Source organism: Manacus candei, unplaced genomic scaffold (assembly GCF_025592945.1).
Source record: "Manacus candei isolate 608988 ecotype Guabito, Panama unplaced genomic scaffold, ASM2559294v1 h1tg000113l, whole genome shotgun sequence".
Lineage (NCBI taxonomy): Eukaryota > Metazoa > Chordata > Aves > Passeriformes > Pipridae > Manacus > Manacus candei.
Genome location: NW_026138161.1, coordinates 2,400,078 through 2,421,634, shown reverse-complemented (window position 1 = coordinate 2,421,634; position 21,557 = coordinate 2,400,078). Strand labels below are relative to the sequence as shown.

The 21,557-nt window shown below is 44.8% G+C and overlaps 1 protein-coding gene across 1 annotated transcript; it reads right to left on the bottom strand.

The window, feature by feature from the left end:
* Window positions 1-5,608: 5,608 nt before the first annotated feature.
* On the bottom strand, window positions 5,609-20,529 carry PPP1R36 (protein phosphatase 1 regulatory subunit 36). Its single transcript, XM_051769846.1, is given in 13 exon segments — window positions 5,609-6,075; window positions 7,704-7,738; window positions 8,472-8,481; window positions 12,349-12,469; window positions 14,339-14,396; window positions 16,305-16,403; window positions 16,870-16,927; window positions 17,053-17,144; window positions 17,849-17,892; window positions 17,894-17,924; window positions 18,973-18,978; window positions 19,038-19,102; window positions 20,176-20,529. Coding segments are annotated over 13 exon segments (1,137 nt in total). The 5' UTR covers window positions 20,227-20,529.
* Window positions 20,530-21,557: the final 1,028 nt, after the last annotated feature.

Here is a 21,557-nt window from a genome sequence, read left to right as displayed (position 1 = left end):
AGAAGGTCTTAGTCCCAGCCAGAGCAGGAACACATTTGGAAGCAGGAAAATCCAGAAAGGAAATCCAAGTTTTAAGGAAATCCAGACTGACAACCTCTCTTCCTACTGCAAATCACTGCCTGGTGCTGTTTCCAGTTTGACTGCTGCTCTTTCCCCCAGGTAAAAAGGCATCACAAGAAACACACCCGTCACCAGATGAGGAGCAAGTGAGGTGATGGTGCTGCTGTCTGTGTAAGGAGCTGCTACTGGTCCTCCTTGAATGGAAGGATGGTTGGTTGGTTGGTTGGTTGGTTGGTTGGTTGGTTGGTATGTGCAGCTTTGGCTTTGAGAGGATGAGGGAGACAAGCCACAAATAAACAGGAGCAATAATGAGCATCTTTAGACCTCTGTCAAAGATTCGTGGAGTGCTTTGTCTATCTGAGAGGGGAACTAAATAAATGGACTAAAAAATATTTTCCCCTCAGGCAGAGAGGAAACACTGGTGGGATCAGGAAACACAATGGCATCTTTCACCACTGCAGCACCCAGTGAGAGCCCACTTGGCTAGAAGTAACAAAGAGCCACATTCCTCACCACGTGTAGAAGTGTTATTCACTGGTCTCACTGGATCTTAACACTACTAAAATGTCCGTATGATTCCAAGCAAAACTGGGCAAACTCTTTTATTTTGCTGATGAAATGCTGGGTTTGGCCTGTCTCTTCTGCACAGAAAATGGGCAGACTCAGCCTGTCTTGGATTCCATATGTATCAGGCACTGGCCCCCAACAGGACAAGAAGAACAGGACTGAACCAGAGAAACCAAGGACAAGGAACTTGCAAGACCTCCAGGTCCTGCCATGCCTGCTCACAGAGAACTTGCTGAGCACAATGGGTGCTGTCTTCACGTGTTCCTACTCCAAAGCCACCTGCAACACAAGTAGAATGGACTTGAGCTCACTTTGCTCCTTCCCATACCTCCAGACACCCAACTACACATCATGGTCACCCCAAATCCTTGCTACACTGCTACCTCTCTTCCAGCTGGAGGCCTGAAAGCCCAAAGGGCAGAGTTTCCTTAATTAACCATCAGGCAGATTTTTTTTTTTCTTTTCTCTGTCTCTTTTTCCATTTCTGAGTTGTGATGTTTCCTGCCAACTTTCTGCTTGGCATGCATTTCTACAACAGAACCATATAACTTCTGTAAACAGATACTTACACTGGAAAGCCTGACACACCCTATATGGAGCCTGTGAGTGGCAGAACCATAATCAAAAGACAGTCAAGACACTGAGCTGTGCTAGTAGCATCCAATTAGGCTGTGAGCAAAGCAGCCTCAAGAGAAGAAAGTAAATGGGAACTCTATAAACGCCCTTGCACAGAACCCCCCCAGGCTCTTTTCATCACTCAGAGGCATTTGAGTTTGTTCTCTTTAGGGTAACCCTAGTTCAGGCGAGTTATTCCAATATAGCTGGTATGTTCAGAACCCCTTTTAAAATAAAAATTCACGGAAATGGCCAACTGCCATGATTTCCTGATATGAAACTGCGTCCAAAGCCTATGGGACAAAAAAGCCAGTAGTCATATGATACAAGTCTGAGCTCTGCCTGTCATTAACAGGGGTGGGTTTTTCAGGGTAAAATTCTCCCGGGCCAAATAACAGGAGAGTGATAAATAAAGCTTGTCAACTGCCCTTTCTGACTCACTCTCTCCTGCTCAAGGATGACTCACTGTCCTTCGTGAAAGGCTGCCAGGTCTTGCTTACATGCTGAAACAAGCATGGGTTCTCTGTGCTAGAAACATATTACTTCAGGAGAAGCAGACACTTACCCCTGAGAAGGCAGCCCTGGAAAAGACTCTGCTGACTGAAGGATCTGATCTTCAAGGTATTTCTCAATCTTTTCTGAAAAGTTCAAGGTTGTTGTTAGATCCAAAGCCATGGGTGAGGTTTTGGCCGGTGATCACAGTGTTTCAAACCATGGGCTTACTAGGACCATTAGGTTTTATCCAGGTGACTCCTGAGGAGTGAGCCAAACAGCACGTTCCAGGTGCAGACAGAAGTAACTGAGACCATACCTGGTTTGGAGCTGCCTTTTGTCCAAGGAAAATGATGTGACAAAAGCAGTCACTTGTTGCTCGCTATTTCACTGTGAGAAAGCAGTCCCATGGGGCTAGTCCCTCAAGGAGCATGTGAGTCCGTAGAAGGGCAAACAGAACGTGCTGACCATCATCTCACAGTCTGAGTAGCTCATTGACTGTTTCTGAGCAGCACCAGTAGCTGCTCGGAGCTTCCTCTCCTCTGCAGTGACACAGACCTTGCAGGTAAGTGGCCGTGCACAGAAAGCTTGTTTGCACCCAGGGGCTTTGCTGCCTACGTGAGTGTGTGCTCCACCCTTGGGTCCTCTCCTGTCATCCCGGGCCCACCACCAGCCAAGTGTGCAACTCTGTGAAATCTCTGCCCCGGGCCCCAATAACAAACCCCGGTTATTAGCACATACCACAGTCTGCACTGCCCTGCAGCACTGCTGTGGCAAAGGACACCTTGCCCTCGTACTCCTTCCAAGGCTCCACGTGTGTCTGTTGCCTTGCTGTGGCAAAGCAAGGTGCTTTTGCAAGGACAAGGACAAGGGAGAACACTGGGATGTCAGTCCACAGATCCCAGAGGGCCTGGTGATGCAGCTAGAGAGACAAAGCTGCACCCATCCTTTAGCACACAGAGGACTCCTAATGCAGGAATTGAGAGGCTTCGACCAAGACCAAGAGCAGGGACATGTGCTGTAGCCTCCCTCAGCTCCAGGTATTAGCCAACATCTTGCTGCATCATGTAGGGAAACCATGCTGCTGCAGGACACTGATACCACAGCTGCCTCTTGCACCATCCAGGAGTCACACACGCAGCTGGGAAGGACAGCTGCACGTGCTTTGACCCAGCAGGCTCTCAGAAAACTGGCAAATAAAGCACCATCTTAAGATGTCATCACCGTTTTTCAGACCATATGTTCGCTAACCAGTGTGCCCAAAATGAATGTATGACCTAGAAATGTTAATTTTGAAAAGAATCGCAGACTGGTTTGGGTTGGAAGGGACCTTAAAATTCCAACTCCCCTGCCACGGGCAGGGACACCTTCCACTAGAACGGATTGCTCAGGGAATAGAGAGTATACCATTCCACATCACGTACATGAGGAAGATTTTGCAGCCTCACACACAGTTCTAAATCTATCTTTTACATTTATTCTCCTCTGGGAGAAAGTATGTGTTTTCCATAGAATTCCTAAGAGGTTATATTTAAATATTTTTGCTGTGCGCCAGAACGGATGTCTAATGAAAAGCTTGAAAGAGAAGCTGCAGGCCACAACAGCCTCATCCAATGGTAAAAGGACTCGCTTGACACATGGAAAACAAGCCTAGGCCACAATGCTACTTAGGCATTAATATCCCATGTGCCAGTCTAAGTGAGGAGACTAAGTAATAGCTGTGAACCTGCACTTCAAGTGTCTGTCTCAACAAGGTAGTGCAGGGCCATCCCACGGAAGTGATGCAGTCCCTGCACTATTGGTTACTCCAGAAGAAGTAAATTTTTCATCACAATTGTGCTGCAAATTTTCACCCTTTTAAAAACTGAACCACGAGGGTAGAAAAATCTGTATTATTCTTATGCAGCATTGATATATTTTGCTGAAAAACTTCCAAATTTGCACTAAGATGTCAAATTTCTCCTCTTAGCGATGACAAAATATTACCTTTCTGTTTAATCATCCATTATTTTTTCATTGATTCTTACTGGCTATGACCAAGTCAGGATTTCATCCTGAATTTTCCCCACTAAATTTTCCATGCTAGCATTCCAATGTTTACCAGGTAAAAATAATTTTATAAGCAAAATTATATCATTTCTTGCCACGAATTTGTTTGTTTCAAGATACTAACATCCCAAGTGCATATTCTAAGTATGAATTGCTAAGCATTTCTATTTGCTATACTTATTTCACATTGAGTCATAGTTAAGGCTAACTAGATCCGAGAACAAAATGAGAGACGATGAAAGTAAAAAAAATAGAACACAATATATTAGAGATTCCAGATTAGTTTCCTTTGAAAGCAAAATTTCTGCAACTTTTCAACTGTAATAAGTGATGTCTCCTGGTGGCTTTGCTAACCCTTTAGAAAAAGAGGGCTGACATTGAAATCAATAATCATATTCATCTGCAGGTGTCAAAGCACCTCCCAGAATAAGTCAGGAAAATAATCTTCTCAGAAATGGTGTGATTAAGGCATTAAGATGATGAACCAGGAATTACAGGCTAGGTCTCCAAGCACCCAGTCCAGGCCTTTGTGTGACAGAGTCCCCCACCTCTGACAAATGAGTTGGACATCTTAAGCTGCAATTTCGAAGTGATTTACTTAGCAAAGTGAAACCATGGCGCTCAACACAGACAGCACTTCTGCGAGGTGCTCTGATCACAGTCACCTTCTGCCACTGGTCTTGAGAGCACAGTGCTCTGACCACTCAGCCTTGTTTTGGGGGCTGCTCAGAAGGTGGCAAACTGAGGTCATTTCTCAGGACAGTGAAAACACTCCTTATTCATCCTTGTTCTTGTTCTTCCTCCTCCATCATCCCGTCAGGCATGCTCATCCAGGGTTTACACTTGCTCCACTGATGCCTACCCTGTTAGAAAACATCATGTTAAGCTGCTTGACACAATAAAGCAAAAAAAACCAGGAGAGAGGGGTACAGATCTGTGATGTTTCTTAGGCAAACCAGCAAGGAACCTTGCCCCCTTTGGCAGAGAACAGTTCCCCCCCAGGGAAAACCAAACAGCCGTGCTTGAAGCCTCGGCACCTTGCACACTACGTCGTGTTCCTGCCTGGAGTGGGCACGCACACAGCATGGATTGCAGACATCCCAGTGAAGCTCCCTGTGGAGTTTGGCCCTTTTGCATGTGAATTACATGACTCTGTGCATAATGTATAAAGACAAGATGCTTGGGATCCACCTGATGATTCCAAAGCGTGCAGAAAATAATTACATGTGCGTTTGTAGCAAATTTCACGCTCTCGATTAATACCAGACTCATTGGTTGTGTGTTGCAGATATGTCCAAAGATTTTGCATGTGCAGTGCTGTAGCATTCACAGGATTGCCAGAACTCTGAAGATCCAGACAAATGAAGGCAATTCTTAAATTCTCATTTCCAGGCAAAAGAAAAGTTACGAGGGTAAGTCTTAAAGGAAGCTTCCCATACACTTCAACAGAGCAAAACTGATTTACAGTGGTGATGTTTACATGAGTTATTACATTTAAAAGTACTGCAGTGATATTGCTGTTATTCATGACTGGATGGGAGATGGAATTCCTCTTGTATGGCATACCCAGGCTTGAAAGATTTTGGGTTTATTTATTGTGAATCAAAAGAAAATGTTCTATTTCTATTACAACAAAAATTACATTTTTAAAGTACAATGTAGTAACAAAATTACTTATTTTGGAATACAATATATCGGCAGTGTCTGATCAGAACACTATTAAAAACTAAAAGTCAAGAATAAGAAGCTGGAATGATTCATGAGCAGGGAAATAAATCCCATTTTGATTTTGAGAAGTTTTGATTAATTTCTGCTCAAATTTATGTTAATGCCTATTTCCTTTCCTCAGAAAACTTAAGATTTTTAACAAAGCACTATGATGGACAGTAGCTGCTTTGCCCTGACAGCAGTATTTCTGGGAGAGGTCTGGAGCACTGTCCTTTGGGCAGAGGAGTGGGGTGCTGAGCACTGGCGAGCAATGGTGAACCATGCTGTTTATAAAAGGATGCTTGGCATGGACTTTCCTTCAAAGAAAACAAATGCAGGTGTTGCCTCAGAGTATTTGGACATGTTGGGTTCCCCAAGGACTCACCAGGGTGTCAGATGTGTGCCTCAGGCAATCGCACTCAGTCTGGTCTCCTGCTTTCTGCAAGTCATCATTGTTCCTGTCTCTTAGAGCAGGATCAAACATGTCAGAGCAAAGGAGCCTGCTGATTTCTTCCCAAATCACTTGGAAGCGCTTCCATCTGAACACAAGCCAAGCCACATAGCTGCTGAAGATGTAGAAGCCTTAAACTGAAAATGCAGATCCCTTTTTCACTGAGAAAAAGGCCCAGAGTCCCACTGCATGGAATCATAGAATCACAATATGCTGAATTGAAGGGACCCACAAGGATCATCGAGTCCGACCCCTGGCCCTGCACAGGACCACCCCCAAGAACCACACCATGTGCCTGAGAGCATTGTCCAAACACTTCATGAACTCTGTCTGGCTTGGTGCTGTGACCACTTCCCTGGGGAGCCTGTTCAGTGCCCAACCACCCTCTGGGTGAAGAACCTTTTCCTGGTATCCAACATAAACCTCCTTTTACACAGGTTCATGCCGTTTCCTTGGGTCCTATCACTGTCATCAGAGTGAAGAGATCAGTGTCTGCCCCTCCACTTCCCCTCATGAGGATGTTGAAGACTACAATATCTCTCCTCAGTCTCAGAGTGCAGGATGACATGACTCCACTAAAATGCCAGTAACTATTTGGCATCAAACTTTACCATGCATGCAGCAGTGAAGACTTGAAAGGACTAGTTTTTTAAGGGTATGCAGACAGATGAGGCTAGAAACAGAGTGAGCTCAGGTGGATTTTATCTTGCTCTGACGAGTTTGGCTTAGTCTTGGCTGGTGTAAGCTGGGACCACCACCCAGTTTCCCTCAATAATCAAGGGAAAGAGACTGATGGGGTGAGTCACTTTGTGGGGTTCCTATCACACACATCTATTTCAATAGGCAATAATTCACCCTCTGACTGAGCTTCTTTACTCCACAGTGGCTGTTGAGGAAGCTGAAGGGCATGGTCTGACTGGACAGATAGTGTTTGGGCACCTGCAGGTGGACAAGGTGATCCCCACCCTGAATTACAGTGTTATTATCACAGAAAATATCACTACCAAATACAAACTCATTGCATCTCACCTCCACATGTCTGCTCGCAGATTAAAAAAACAAAACCTAGTTTTTCACTCCTATTTAACATTTGTTATCCCTGGCATAACCTGAATCAACTCCCAATAAATCCAACCTCTACCAAGTCTGTTCTTGAAAAGATGGCATTGCTGGGTCTGCTGGGTCTCCTTGGGATTGAATCCACAGTTCCCCTTTTTCAAGGAAAAGCTTCCCAGTTTATGAAGTACAAAGTATATTCTGGGCCCAGATGTTCTGCATTAATCTACTGAAGCCCTGCTGCACAGCGAGTCTCATAAATAGCTGACAGGGCAGTATGTGGCAGGCCAGGAGGTTACTGGCATCTAGAAATGTCACCAAGAGCAATGGAAATGAAAGACTGTACATTTTCTTACCTACAGAGATGAAACTATGAGGCCATGATGAGAAGAAATATACAGAGCAGACGGCTCAGAGGGACCTCAGGCTGTGGTGGGAACTGCCTGTGGTCCAAGAGCCACCAAGGGACTGAAACTCCCCAGCTTGGGGCTTCAAGGGGAAAAGGTTTGGGCTGAAGGGCAAAGAGATGGGATTTTATAGGTACACCTAGGCCCTGGAGGTTAAATTTTATCCTAGGTGCTCTGCCCTACAGGTAAACTACAGGGGGAACCAAAAAGGAAAGAAGCATTTGGATGTGCAAGGCAGGGACACACTCTGGGCTGACACTCAGTCACACTATCCATTTATCTTTGTGTCTTTCTCTCCTCAAAGAAGTTCCAATCTTTCTGCAATGATGTTTTTCTCCTAAGGCAGTGAACAAGAGCACAAAATTAACAGCAGCAGTCGTCCTTTCAGTTCTCTGAACAGAGCATTGAGTATGATTCATGAGGCTATGCCAAGCTGGCATTTCACCAGGGCAATAAAGTTGTTGCTGGTAGATCCTCATTACCAGCATGCAGAGACCTACTGTCCAAGAGAAAGACAAGACCTCTGCTTTGCCTCAGAAGGAGAAAATGCAAAATATTGTGTGGTTCAGTTAATTGAATCTGACAGAGAACAAAGCTGGATGTGATGAGCGAGCGAGGCTCCCCTGCTATGCTATCTAGACTGAGCGCTCTGCATGGGCCTCTCAAAAGTGGTCAGTGCTGATCTAACCCAGTTCCCACTGAAGTCAACAAAAAACTCTTCCTGACATCACTGGAAGAGCAACAAGCAGAATTACTGGGGGCACAAAGCCAGGCCAAGGCTGAGACAATAAACTTGAAAACCACGCAGGAGGTGCCTGATGTATCTCCAAGAAAAGATGTAAAACATGACCAAGAACGACAAAGGGCCTTTGTTAAAGAAGAAGCAATTTGCCCAGTGGAAGCTTGAGAGATGCTCTCACCCCCCACTTGAGCCCGGGGTTGTCACACAAAGCCCAATGACGGTCTGTCATGGAAGCAGCCATTAAGCAGAGGGTGCTGCAAACATTCCAGCAGCCACTCAGTTCTCCTGGAGATGGCACAACTCACTCTCACGGAAATGCAAGCACATTTTCCCTGCTAGCCTACAGATCCCCACCAATCTGGCTCAGTCCTGCCAGACATACAGGAAAGCCTCTCTCCACATCAACTCACAACTCCTGACATGTCCCTTATCTTCCTGATAATATCAAGTGTTCCACACACTGAGGGCATCCCCAGCTGCCACCACCCCAGAAACACCAATGCAGAGCAGATAATACCTTTCAGCCCTATAGCTTTATTTACTATCTTTAGACTTTCATTTACTGATTTGTTTGATCAAGAAGACCACATATCTCCCTACCTGGCTCCCACCAGCCATAATCCTGCTGACACTTCACATGTTGTGCAAGGGTAAAGAAGCTTGACTCTGCACACACAGCATGGCCCTTTGCCAAAGAGAACTCCCAGAACACCTCTGATTATTTGGGTTCTTTGAGGATTCTGGTAAATCACAGCATTCTGTGTTCAGACTATCAGATTGGAGAAACCTTAAACCTAAATGTGAAACCCAGCTTCATCTTTAACAATATACAGCTCGTGCAGTGTCTTGGAACTAAGACTCTAGCAGAAAAATATATGTAAAAGCCAGGAACAAAAAATTAACACTAATAATTAGAGTCAAATAAGGCCAAGGGTCTTCACTCTTCTTTCTCCCAGTGCTTTCTGCCCTGAGGTGAGGTACTAAGCCAAAAGTCCTGATTGAAGTTAAGTTTCCTAAAATAAGTACTGAACTAGGAGGCACCTCCCATGTCTAGGGCACAGTTGCTAATTGGGAAAATACAGAAAGGGTCAGGAAAACATCCTGAAGCAACAAGCTTCAGGATGGGACTTGTAAGAAATTTGAAAGAGTGAGCAAAAAGCATCATGCCTTCTAGTAATACAGTAATGCTGGTTACAGTATTGATACAGCAATACTGATTTCTCTGAGCTGTGAAGGGGATGGGATGAGTTCATGCACTAAACAGGAGAACAGCACAGCCAAAAGCAACCAGGGCAGTAAGTGTGGGGTTTGGGTGCAAGGTGATAATGGCTTCAGAGGTCTGCAAGAACTATTGTTGTGCACAGGGGCACGTGGGGGAGAAATGCTTCCTGTGCCATTCAGCAGCCCCTGCCACCACAGCTGGGACTCTCCCCATGGATCAAGCCAGATCCAAGGATCAGTAAGGGCAGTGTTTGCCCCATTGGTGGATGCAGCTTTGGGAACACTCTGTATTTTTCCCATTATGACAAATGCCCATAAGGAAACTGGCACTACAAAAAGGTTGCACAATCCCCATCAACTTAAAAGGAGAAAGCCAGACACACCTATTCCTTCCGTAGCATTGGAGGCACGAAGGGACTAATGCTAACATATACAAATAACAGGTCTAGAGGAACTCTCTCAAATTCCAGACTGGGATAGTATCAAGATAGGATTAATGCTGCATTTTATAAAGCATGTAAATGGTTAAGATGAAGATGCTCTTCACCTAAGCCTCTCTTTTTAAAATTTTAGAGAAACCCCTTTCATGAAAAATCAATAATTTCATATGAACACATGGACATTTGGCAGATCTGGCAGAGAAAGCACTTTACCAACATAGCATAAGATTTCATTGGTTTCTATGGTGAATTGGAGAGAAAAACAAAAGCTTCAACACCACTATGAACCCATAATTGGGTTATAAGGAAATATAGTAAAACTGGGGGTGATACATCATCAAGAGTTCCTCAGCTTTTTACTCTACACATTTCTCATTTTAAAAAGTAACTTAGCAAAAGCAACCTTCCCCACAGTTTCCATTTCACCCAAACCCATGTGTGCTCAAAAAATTCCTAACCATCTTTTATAATTAAGAGTGTTAATCAGTTCTGTCCCTTAGCTCTCGTATTTGGCAGTTCATATAATGGTTTGGGAGGATCCAGATAACATTTGAGGCTGAAATGAGTCATCCTGGAAAAGATTATGTTCATATAATTGCAGCATGGTATGGGAAGTGCCCTATATTATAACTTGCTCAGCATTAGCCTGATTCCGAAGGCAGCTGTAGTCAGCCACCCTGCTATGAGTAACTCACCGAGGTCTCTCCTCACACAGCACCTTTCTTACCTCATGAAAGCTTTAAGACACAGTTCTTTTCCAGCCTTTGTGTTTTCACAGCCTGGACACCAACATCCCAGCCCACTGCCAGCCTCCAACCCCCACTGTGATGGAAATATTAAAGAACACAGTTTCTCTCACTTCAACGCTGGTGGTTTTTTGCCACTAGATCTCTTTCGTGCCTCAATCATTCCCATCTGCCAGACAATACGAGTGACTGAGGAGGCAGCAGAGCTAAATGGCTGGGGATACCACAGTCTGTTTTATCCAGCTGCATCCAGTTCTTGGATCCAAGTTACTGCAGTAAGTTCCTCCAACTGATTCTTAAAAGTGCAAACATTAGAGTCACCCAACAAGTAATGAAATGCTGTCATGACCCTCCCTGTCCAACCAGCAAGAAGGCTGCCTCTGCTCAGCAGGATTTGGGAGCAGGAATTTGCCAGGGAAAACTGCTCCCAGAGCACCCAGTGAAGTTCTGACGTGCCAGGATGTAAAGGGAACATTCTTAATTCTCAGTGTCCAACACCTTGTGGGATGGGACACACTAAAATGGAAGCCCTGTTGGGACAGCAATTTCAGCCCCCCTTTGACTCCATCATTTCATGGGTTACCTTCTCCTTGTGATTAGAAGGAAACTCAGGTTTCCCCACCCCAGCCAGAAGCAAGACTGCCTGAAGCTGTGTTGTAGGAAGGCAGGTGCATGTTTATGACTCCACTGGGGGACTGGCAGCAGTTTCACACTAACTGACTGAAAAAGTTTTCCTGAAACTGCTTTGAGAAGATCCCAAGGGAGTGGAGTGCTGCATGGGGATTGCCAGCTCCTTTTTGCTGCCCAGGAAGTGAAACATTGTGTGGGAACATGCATGGCTGAGGAACATGCATGGCTGAGGAAAGAGTGCCTGACTCTAGCATGGTGTATGATCTCTCTGTCATTACATTCTCCTTCCATTAACCATTTTTTCGTGGTGCTAAGTTGCTGGCTGGGGTTAAACCACACCACCTTCACCACCAGTTAAAAATCCCCTTTTCTTGTCCTCATCATTCCCTTAGTTTCTCTGCCTTCCCATCCTGTCCTGCCTTCTTCAGGTTCTTTTTGAAATCTCACTACAAGTTTGTCTCCCATTTCAGTTCATGGCTGGGACCATCACATCTAAAGAGTGGTTGGTCTCCAACACTCTGAAATAGCCATGCACCATCTCCCCCACTCAGAGGTGGGAGTCCTACACTTCCAATGCCCAAGCACAACCTATTCTTACCTCTACTCCCTGCACTTGCTGTCCTTCAGGTACATGGGCTCCCTCACTTGCTAGACTAGTCTTTATACTATCTCAAACTTGGCATAAGAGGAAGTTTATGCAGGGTTCAGTGGAAACCAGCAGGCACCTAATGATTTGTTTTCAAGATTTAGTTAAGTGGAAGTGGCAGGGGTAAGATCCAGGGCTGGCATTGGTTTTTGCCCTGCTGACTTTCATGTTGAGCCCATTAAAGTTTTCTGCTCTGTATATTCAGCAACACTGCCACATACCAGGGCTAGAGCTTTCCAGTCTGGTATCCAGAGCTCTGCTGCAGCTCGTTGTGGCCAAATCAGTTGGCAGCAGCTCACCAGAAACGCTTTTGGAGTTGGTTATGAGATGAGATAGATCTGCAGGAAGATCAGGACGCCTCTCTGTCTCATGGTCCCATAGCCCTCTGTGACTCCTTGGCTCACAAGACATTTATTACCCTGGGCATTCACTTGTGTCATGCAACAGAGACCTTGACCCTGGGCTACTGAGGCCCTTGACACAGCCAGAGTGCCCAGAAGGGACTGGCTTCTTTTTCACTGGGCCTGTGGTTCTGCTGTGCCATGCCTCATCCGAGGATAAGGTTACAGTACACCTTGGCAAGGTAGATCCTGGATACACCTAACTTCACCAGCACATCTTCTCCAAAAATATCATAGTCCTTTTTAAAACAAAAAAAAAAGCAAAGATGTTTTCAGGGAAGGGGCTCTGGACAGAAGGGATGCAGAAAGAGTGAAGGAAGTGTGAATTTCAGGCACCTAAACCAACGTGCTGCACAACACCACAACCAGGGCACCCCTCTGTAGAATGGCTGGGATCAGATGCTTCCAGAGCAGCTGGGCAGTGCTGGTGGGGCCATGAGGCCTGGGGCTTGGACCCAGACAGTCTTTCTTGCCTCTCACAACGTATAAGCTCCATGCCCACAGCCCGCCAGGTTACCGTCTTTGATCCTGCACAGCTTATGAGCTCTTCCTGAAGCCAGCATGAAAGCCCTGGAGGTTGGGATCCCCAGGCTTTGTCACCGGGCAGCCTGGAGCTGTGGGTCTGGCTCACCCAGAGACACCACTTACTGCTCTTCAAACAGGCACACGAAGCGCTTTTGGGACCGCCCCCAAACAGGAACGGCTGACACCGCAAGCCTGTATTTTAAACCAATTCAGATCAAACACTAAGGAAATTCCAAACCAAAGAGCTTTCCATTTCCTCTGCTTCCCCTGTAATCCACCCGACTGTCTGCCGGTGCCTGGGAGTGCTGCTGGCCTAAAAGCTACCAGCCTCCTCTCACACTTGGGAGAGTTGGTTTTATCTGCCCTATCCCTGATGGGCTCCAGCTCTAAAGCTTCCTACACAAGCCCCTTTTAATAAATTAGGACAACTACCCTGGGCTTCTCAAGGATAATCGCTAATAAAATTCAGTAGATTTCCCCCAAATGACATGAAAGGGTTGGAAGCAAAAACAGAAACTAAAGGAGAAAGAAAATGCAGGACAGAAATAATAGGCCTTGTTCCATTCATGTCTCATCCACCACTGGTGAGTTTTTGTTCTTAGAGTCACATATTTCAGAGGTGAATCCTCCCAGGCTGTCTCCAGCAGGGGAATGCCTCATGCTCGCTGCTTTGGAAAGCTGGCTGGTTGTTTTTGAAGTTGGTTTACAAGATCTTCCCAAACCTAGAAAAAATCATGAAAGCCTCAGGCTTGGATTTACAAAGAATCAGCATGGCATCAACAAAAGACAAATTCAAAAGAGGCAAAAGATGTCCAGATTCATCCTGGCTTTCTCTGATAGGAACCTCTTCCAATACTTTATTCTCCAAAGACAATTTAATGCACAAAAGCAATGGATTCTGAAGTCCCTTGAGGCACTGTGGACACTGATATTTCTATGTGGTCTAGGTTCAGGATGGCTGAGGAGCCATTGAGACCATCAGGTCTGGCTCCTTGTAGACAAAATTAGACTCAACAGGTGAGTTAGGCAGCCCGAATGGCAGCAATCCCCAAACACACCAAGGAGCAGCAGGAATAACCAGTGCTGTTTTCTGTGTTATTAGGTTATCACACTGGGTCCACAGGAAGAGCAGCTGGGGGACTGCAGAGCGTTGGATTTGTCTGTCACATGAGAACAGGAGGCTGATAAAGGACTAGGTGGGTCAGCAAGCCCTGTCTCCAAGTAATCTGTCTGTCGGCTTAACTGGGAGCAAATTACAGGCACCACTAACGAGAAACATGAAGTGGCACTGGCATGTCTTGCCTCCTGTCTGTCTCCCCTTGTGGCACATTGCCAGTACTACACAGGAAAGCCAAAGAGCCTCTGAAACTCAATACATCTTGGAGGAAGGGGGAGGAGTTTTCATCCTGAGTGACAGCCCTGAGCATGGGATTTATGTGGGATGGATACAGGAGATCAAATGACTATGCAATCTTCTTTCACATTCGCTCAGATACATCAGCATATCACAAACCCAAGGATTCTTATCACAAGTGTGATTTTATGTCATTATGATTCTACTCTGTAGTTATAAAATGCCTTACACAAGATCTCAGAACTCCACCTTCAGAAACAGAGTCTTCTTGCCTGTCCCTGCTCCTCCTAGTGGAAGACCATTCCAGAACTTTACTCCACAAGAGGGGAAAGACAGTCCTTGCTACATTTGATTTGAAATACAGCACATATAAGTTTGTAATTAGACCACGTGGATGATAAGAAATGGGAGGTCTTGAATAGGGAAAGAAGATTGCAGTATCAGAAAGCTCTTCACACCATGACTACTATCTCCCTGCTTCTCCAAGTGAGCTGAGATGTTAAAACAATTAAGGTTTAACTTCAACATCAAATAGGACCGAAAACTGCCTTTGTAATTTTATTTTTCTTACTTGTATTTATACTTCAGCATATCAATATGCTGAACTCCTGCTTCTACATAGTAGGTGCCTCTTCTCAAGGCTTCTCTGATGTTAGCACTCCATTCAGATAATCCTGACAAGCCAGCCACTTTCTTTCAGGGGAGGTAATGAATTTAAATAAAGCAGTATTGTAGAAATGGAGAGTCAGTACATGTTTCCCACCAAAAGCCAGGACTCACTTTGGGAGCACTGCATGGCACAACGCACTGAAAAGTCTCTCCTGGCAGGGTTCATCCAGTAGCTTATAGCTAATCCCTACCAACCAGAGGTCCCTTTATCCAGGAAACACAACCCTGTATTGCAATAGGTCCCAATTCCCCTTTGTTTCAAGTCCATTCCTGCATTTGCCACACCAGTCAACAATATGAGCTCTAATGAGGTGCCATGACCCATGGAGTGGCCTTCTTGCCCTTTACCAGGCAAGAGCAAAGGGATTGTTTTGTAAACTGCAGCCCAGAGCACCTCACTGTGTCTGTGACCTTTGTGTATTGAACTGTGCTGATGATTTTCTTTATTTATGAATTATTCCTTGCGCAATGAAACACCTGTCAATCTGTGGATGTAGAACAAATCATTTCCTTAAGGCCACCAATCCTCCAACGCTTTTTTCTGCAATCCAGATAAATCTGCCCCTCTTTATATCAAGGCTTCATGAACTGTGAAATAAGTAATCATTAAGTGTTTTAAGAAAATGGTCAATCAGTTCACAGAGATTATTACAGACTCCAGAAAATCACTGAAGTTTCTTACAGGTGTGTAACTCTCAGTGCTTTTTCCCAAAGTGTATAACCTTCCAACACAGCAGCTCCTCAGCTATTCCCCTGGCATCACCACTTCCACTCTGCAAGGCAGCAAGTGTGGTCACACACCCTTACTTGGGAACTGCTTTCCTAGCACATATTCCTCATGTTGTAACATGTTTCTAGCACCTAAGAGTCATCCGAACCTGCTTTGCAAAGTATTTAGAAATGAAGTCTTACAGCAATGTCACCCACAGCACAGATCAACACCCAGCAGACTCAGCTGTGACTGTTTGCAGGCAGAAATGACTGAATGCTAATGTTATTCCTCGGAAACAGCATTAAGGGATGGTAATTCGGTTCAGGGCACTCGCACAGATCTAACACTGGTGGAAGAAGTAATGATTTATTCAAATTGCAGCATCACCCTGAAGAGCCAAGTTATTTGGTGACCCCATTGCAGCAGGACTGGACCCAGTCACCATCTTGAAAGGGAGACTGTGGGGATGCCATGGGATGTGAACAACAGCACATACCACTCTGGGAAAGGCTGGGGCAAAGAGAGGTTCCAACCCTGCCAGAAAATCTGCCTCTCCATAGTCAGAGAAGCCTGTGTCCTGAAGAGCACCCAGGACAAGGGGATGGGAGACATAAATGGTGAGACCAAGGAGTCTTTATCCGTAGTATTCCATATATATATTGGGTCAATACAGCAAATAGTCCCTGCTCATATGCAGAATCTCACTGCCCTGACAGAGAGTCCCGAATGACTGCCCTGTGACTCCAGATTTGCAAGCTTTGTGTGCTCCAGGAACAGGCTTTGTGTGCTTATGCCCCTAAAATCTTGTACTCACAACATCAAGGATCTGCATTTTTATTCCAGGGCAATTATTTCCTGGTGAAGAGATAGGTAGAAGAGCAGGGCCATGAAGGACTCATCCACTTTCTCATTCCTAAGGAGAAGGTAGAATGGTCACTGTGAAGTTTGCAGATTTGCAGACACAGACACCATCAGACCAAAGAACAAAGTCTCTGCTCAAGGGCTGCACTATATAAAATATTAGCTCTGATGGGGACAGCAGCAGCACAGTCACATTAGCACTCCTGGTGCATGCAGCACTGTGGATGTCCTAGCTAACATGGAATTTAAGTGAAAGTAAAATGGAAAACAACTTTGGATATTTAGGCCCAAATTCTTGTCTTCCTTTAGATAACAGAACAGAAGGCTTTCAAACAGGTGATAGGATTATTTCTTTGCACGTGTTGAGGACTACATGCATTTGGTACTGTTTCCCACTGAACCTCACAGATGAGAGATTTTAAACCTCTAATATTTCCTATTCTGCTTCTCAAACACCCTGGTCCCCCCACTACCAGCTACACACACATAATTCTTAAAACAAACTCTGCATGACATACCTTATAACTGCTGCAAATGGTAATGTTTGCTCATTTGCTTCTTTCAAAAGTAAAAAATCTGAAAGCATACAGAGGAGAAAACCAGTATTTCCTAAAAAAAAAAAATTGCTAGTGTCAGCAGAAACAGCTTTCTAACTTATAGGGGCAATGCTTTGCTGATGCAAAATACGAGCAATTACTCACATTTTACATCATCCAACGTAACGTATTCCTGTTGTACCCACGTGGACAGCCCTTGCAATTTTCCCTCTTTATCAGCCTGCCTTCTTCCAGCACTAATCTTGGAAGATGCTACTGGTTGACCAATAGATAACATTCAAGGACACAGTGCTTATTCCAGTCTGAATATATTATCTGCCTGGTACATACTCTTTTCATTGCACTCAGTTTGAAAGGGACAGGCAGTGAAATGTGTTTGGCAGCTACCCTGAACTAACTTTCAACTATTAAAACTGCAAACCAGGCTGGGGATGTTGAGAGAAATAGGACATTTCACCTCTAAGGTTGCGTCTGAAGTTGCTCTTTTAGTTGCTAATATAATAAATTGCGACTGCATTATTTAGATCAAAGAGGTTTTAAGTAATGGATGAAAGTCAGCTACACCATGTTGTGAATTTATAAAATTAATAATAATAATAATTTAATCTTTGAAGTGCGTTACACAGATGAATTAATTACCTCACAGTACTCTTTGGAGTAGATGAGAATTATTACCTCGTTCTGAGCGAACTGCAAACAGCAACAAAGATGCTGGATGACTTTACCAAAGTCATACCAGGCTAGTGCCTGAGCTAGCATTCAACACCAGGCATGTCTGACTCTGTTTTTGTGTTCAGACCACTCATCCACCCTGCTGAAATGACAGCTGGCTTCCTGCTTCGTGAGCTTTGTTCAGACATGATCCTCAGACAATGGATGAAAATATTCCCACACAAATGATCTTGTTTCTTTTTGAGCTAGGCTAGTCGAGTTGAAATACCTCTTTAATGTCTCCACACGCATTTCCTGAAAGCCGGTATTTTTTTCCTTCCTTAAGGTTTTCCTCAGTTGCTGGACTGGAGTTGAAATATGAGATATGAACAGTAGTCTGATTTTAAATTACTAGCAGCAATATGAAGAGGTCACCATCCCAGGACATAAAGGCACAGCTATTTTGGCCTCTAGCTGACACTGACAAAACATCTGGGTTGTGGTAAGGTCAGCGTGAGACGTTGCTTTCAAGAACACAGAAGCAAAGAACAAAGGGGTTTCCTGGGGCCCTCCTGCTCTGTCTCCTGCCCCATATGCACTGTGCCACGTAAACCCTTCGAGTGGTGTCTCAAGTGGCTTTTGGAAGATTTTAGGTGCAAACTGCTCCATTCCAGAGCTCTTCTTTGGGATCACTGAGGGCAGACCAGGCAGAGGTCACCAGGGAGCCCACGCCCCGCCCTGGAGAGCCACTGGGCAGAGTCGGCAGCATTCCCAAGCCCAGTGGAGAAGGTGGCTGAAGCTGCTGAGACACAGACCATGAAAGGCTCCTGCAGTAGCTGTGTGACCAGAGAGAGATGACCAGCCTGGCTCCACCGTGACAAAGCCTTGGAAAATGCCCATCAGGGCAGGAGGCAGCATCAGGCAGTGTGTGAGTGACCCAGTGCTGCCACGCTCCACCTGAGTGCCCTGCCCCTGAGAACAGCACAGGGGGGTCTAGTTTGGGTGGGGTTTGGGTTTGGTTTTTTTGCCTCAGTGGTTAAAAAGGCCTGATAATGTCCCAATCCACAACTGCCACAGACACTCAAAGCAGCGTTAAGGGCACTTTTTCCTGTGGTTTCCCCAAAGTTCTGCAGCCCTCTGGTGCTCCCCATTGCACAGGGTCATACATAACACCAGCAACAGGGAACATCACTCTGTGGACCCCCACCCTCACGTCCAGTACTGCTGCCCCAGTGTGTGGCACATTTCTGACACACTGCAGGACTCACACACGCTTTAAATCATTTCCCTGTAGTCCATCTTGAGCCCAGTATGCAGCAAATGCATATTTCTCATTTTCTCCATTAACATGACGAAAGAACTTGTCCCGCAGTTGATTGTTTGGGTAAAAAAAATATTAGACTTTGATTTTACTTGGAACTGCTGTATTTATCAAGGCCTAATCCTGCATAATTTGTAACTGAACATCATTCTTTTACCTTGCAAATTCAAGGGTGTTAGTATCATCTTTCCAGTACCACTCACCTTGAATTAGTTTTATCATCTGCAAGAAAACAGCATATAGAGTACATGTCATAAATCTATGCTCAAGTTCTCAGCCCAATAAAGTATTTATAATGCAAATCCTGTGCATATGAGCCACTTTCTATCATTCTTCAGTCCACTCTTCCCCCAGATGTTGTGTGTGTGTGTCATCTGAACAGAAGTTCTCGAAGGCTGCCATTGTAAGAAAGAAAAATGTGTATTTCTCCTTTTTTTGTCTTTCAGGTTATGAATTAATTGAAATAATTGAAAGTTTGCTAAGGAACATCAGTTCTTGGATTAACAGTGAATCAATGAAGACTGAGAAATCAAATGGAGCCATGCATTAAACAATACATTGCTTTTGTGTTTTTTATATGGTATTTATGTAATTGTAGAGTCTAAGTACTGGGAGAAAGGAGGCTTTTATTTAAAAATGGAATATATTGTGTACATTCCTGATATTCTGAGAACTTTAAATAAACACCAGATAGACTCTTCAGGGGACACTGGAAAAACTACTAGTAAAAGCACTTTACAGCATCTATATTTTTTAAAAATTCCAAACAAAAATATCCTCTGGAAACAAATGAGGTCTATTAGTCTTTCTTAATTAACAAGAGAGACTTGCAAACCCTTAACTATTAATTGCAGGTCACCTTTAAAGCAAAAGGACTCTTATTGCTGAAATCCTTCTGCCTACAAATTTAAACCTAGTGAAACTTTGAGGCTTCCTGTGACTTTTTGCCACGTACCATTCAGCTCTCAGAAGGCTCTCACAAATTCTTACTCAATCTAATTTGGTAGTAGAGGCTGGATATGGGACAGCAGAATAATTCCATGTCAGCAGCCTGCAGCCCATGTGATGGTTAGACCGCAGGGATGAATGTTAGGAAACCATGGCTCTAATCCTTTGACAAAAAGTGGTTATTTCAACTTGTCTGTTCTAGTCTTTGGTTCCAGCTTTCTAATAGTGTTTTACAACTCTTGGATGAAAAGGCCCACACAAATGCTGTACCTTTATGTTACACAGCAGGGATTATGAACCATGAAAGAAAAACAGAAGAGGTGGTGATATAGCATAGCAAGACCTACCAGCACACCACAGGAAGGAGAAAATTCCACTCCTGTGTCTTCAAAATACATCTCAGCTGCTTCTCACTCATACCAATGGATGAATGACTGTCCCTGATCACTGTGCTCCCTGGCTGGGGCAGTGGGACAAGTTCTTGCCCACCCATGGGTCCTCCTGTGGCCCTTGGGTTCTGCTGCAAAGGCAAACGTGGACAGTAGTAACAGGATGGAGCTGGGAAAGGCAGGGAGACTCACAGATGGCATGGTGCTGCCTGGGAGGGTGCCATCAGTGAAGGGGATAAGGTGACACTGTTTACGGCCGTATCCTGGTGACCATCTGCTGTTCCCTAGGAATCACAGGTCCCAACATGCAAACCCCCCTTCAGACTCCTCTGTGGATGAGACTCATGGCCAATGTCCTCTGCTCCTTCCCAGCACTACTAAGCAGCTTCCCTGGGTAACATTTTAGTCCAAACAGCGAAATTAGGTGTTTTCCATGTGATAACATCTCCACAGCCACTTGTTTAGGTTTACTGTGGTTCTGACGGTCGGGAGCTGTGGAGGTTCTCCTGGATTTCCCAGGACCGGCAGTAGTGAGGGCAGCTGGTCCTGGTCTCTCAGTTATGGGCAGTGATGTCTGTACAGCTCTCTGGATGTTAAACACACTTTAGCTTCAGACTTTACCAGATTTAAAAGCATATCTACCAGGTCACAAGGTCCCTGTGCAAAACATCAGCTCCGTATTTGGAAGCCACACCTGGAAATAATTCCCATATGCTAAGGCAGGTCACTTTAGGGCATGATTTTGAGGTCTGGAATCTTTGGGATATTGTGAAGCATTTGCTTCTGCAAGCAGAGAATCTCTCCCACGACATTCACAGCGGATCAGTGTGGTGGATAACTGGTACTGCTTAGATCACACCCAAATTTATACAAGTTATGTTGACAAAGGTACTTTTTGTCAATAAAAGTAAAGTCCCCATGAAGGGTGAGGTTTCATGTTACAGCTAATCCAGCCTAAAGGCCAGTTTTTGATGGAAGAAGCTTCCATCAAGTTTTCCCATCATTTACCTTTGTGTTGATTCTGTATCTTCTCTGACCCCACAGCAAGGCGGCTCCCTAAACTGTCAAAATAGTCAAGCAGCAAAAAATAAATGAGAATCTTCCAGTTGAGTTAGCATTTAACATCAGTTCATGGTGGAGCCAGAGAAGGGCCAGTGGAGATGCAGATAAATATAAAGGGACGGGGAAGAGAACCACACCTCAACAAACCAGGTCAGCTATAAGGTGAAAACCAGCCACAACCTAGGAAAATATTGCTTCACTAGGCCAGTGTGCCCTCTGAAAGGATGAAAATACCTAAGACTTTTAGACAGATCAGTTCAGTAAGATGGATCAGTTCC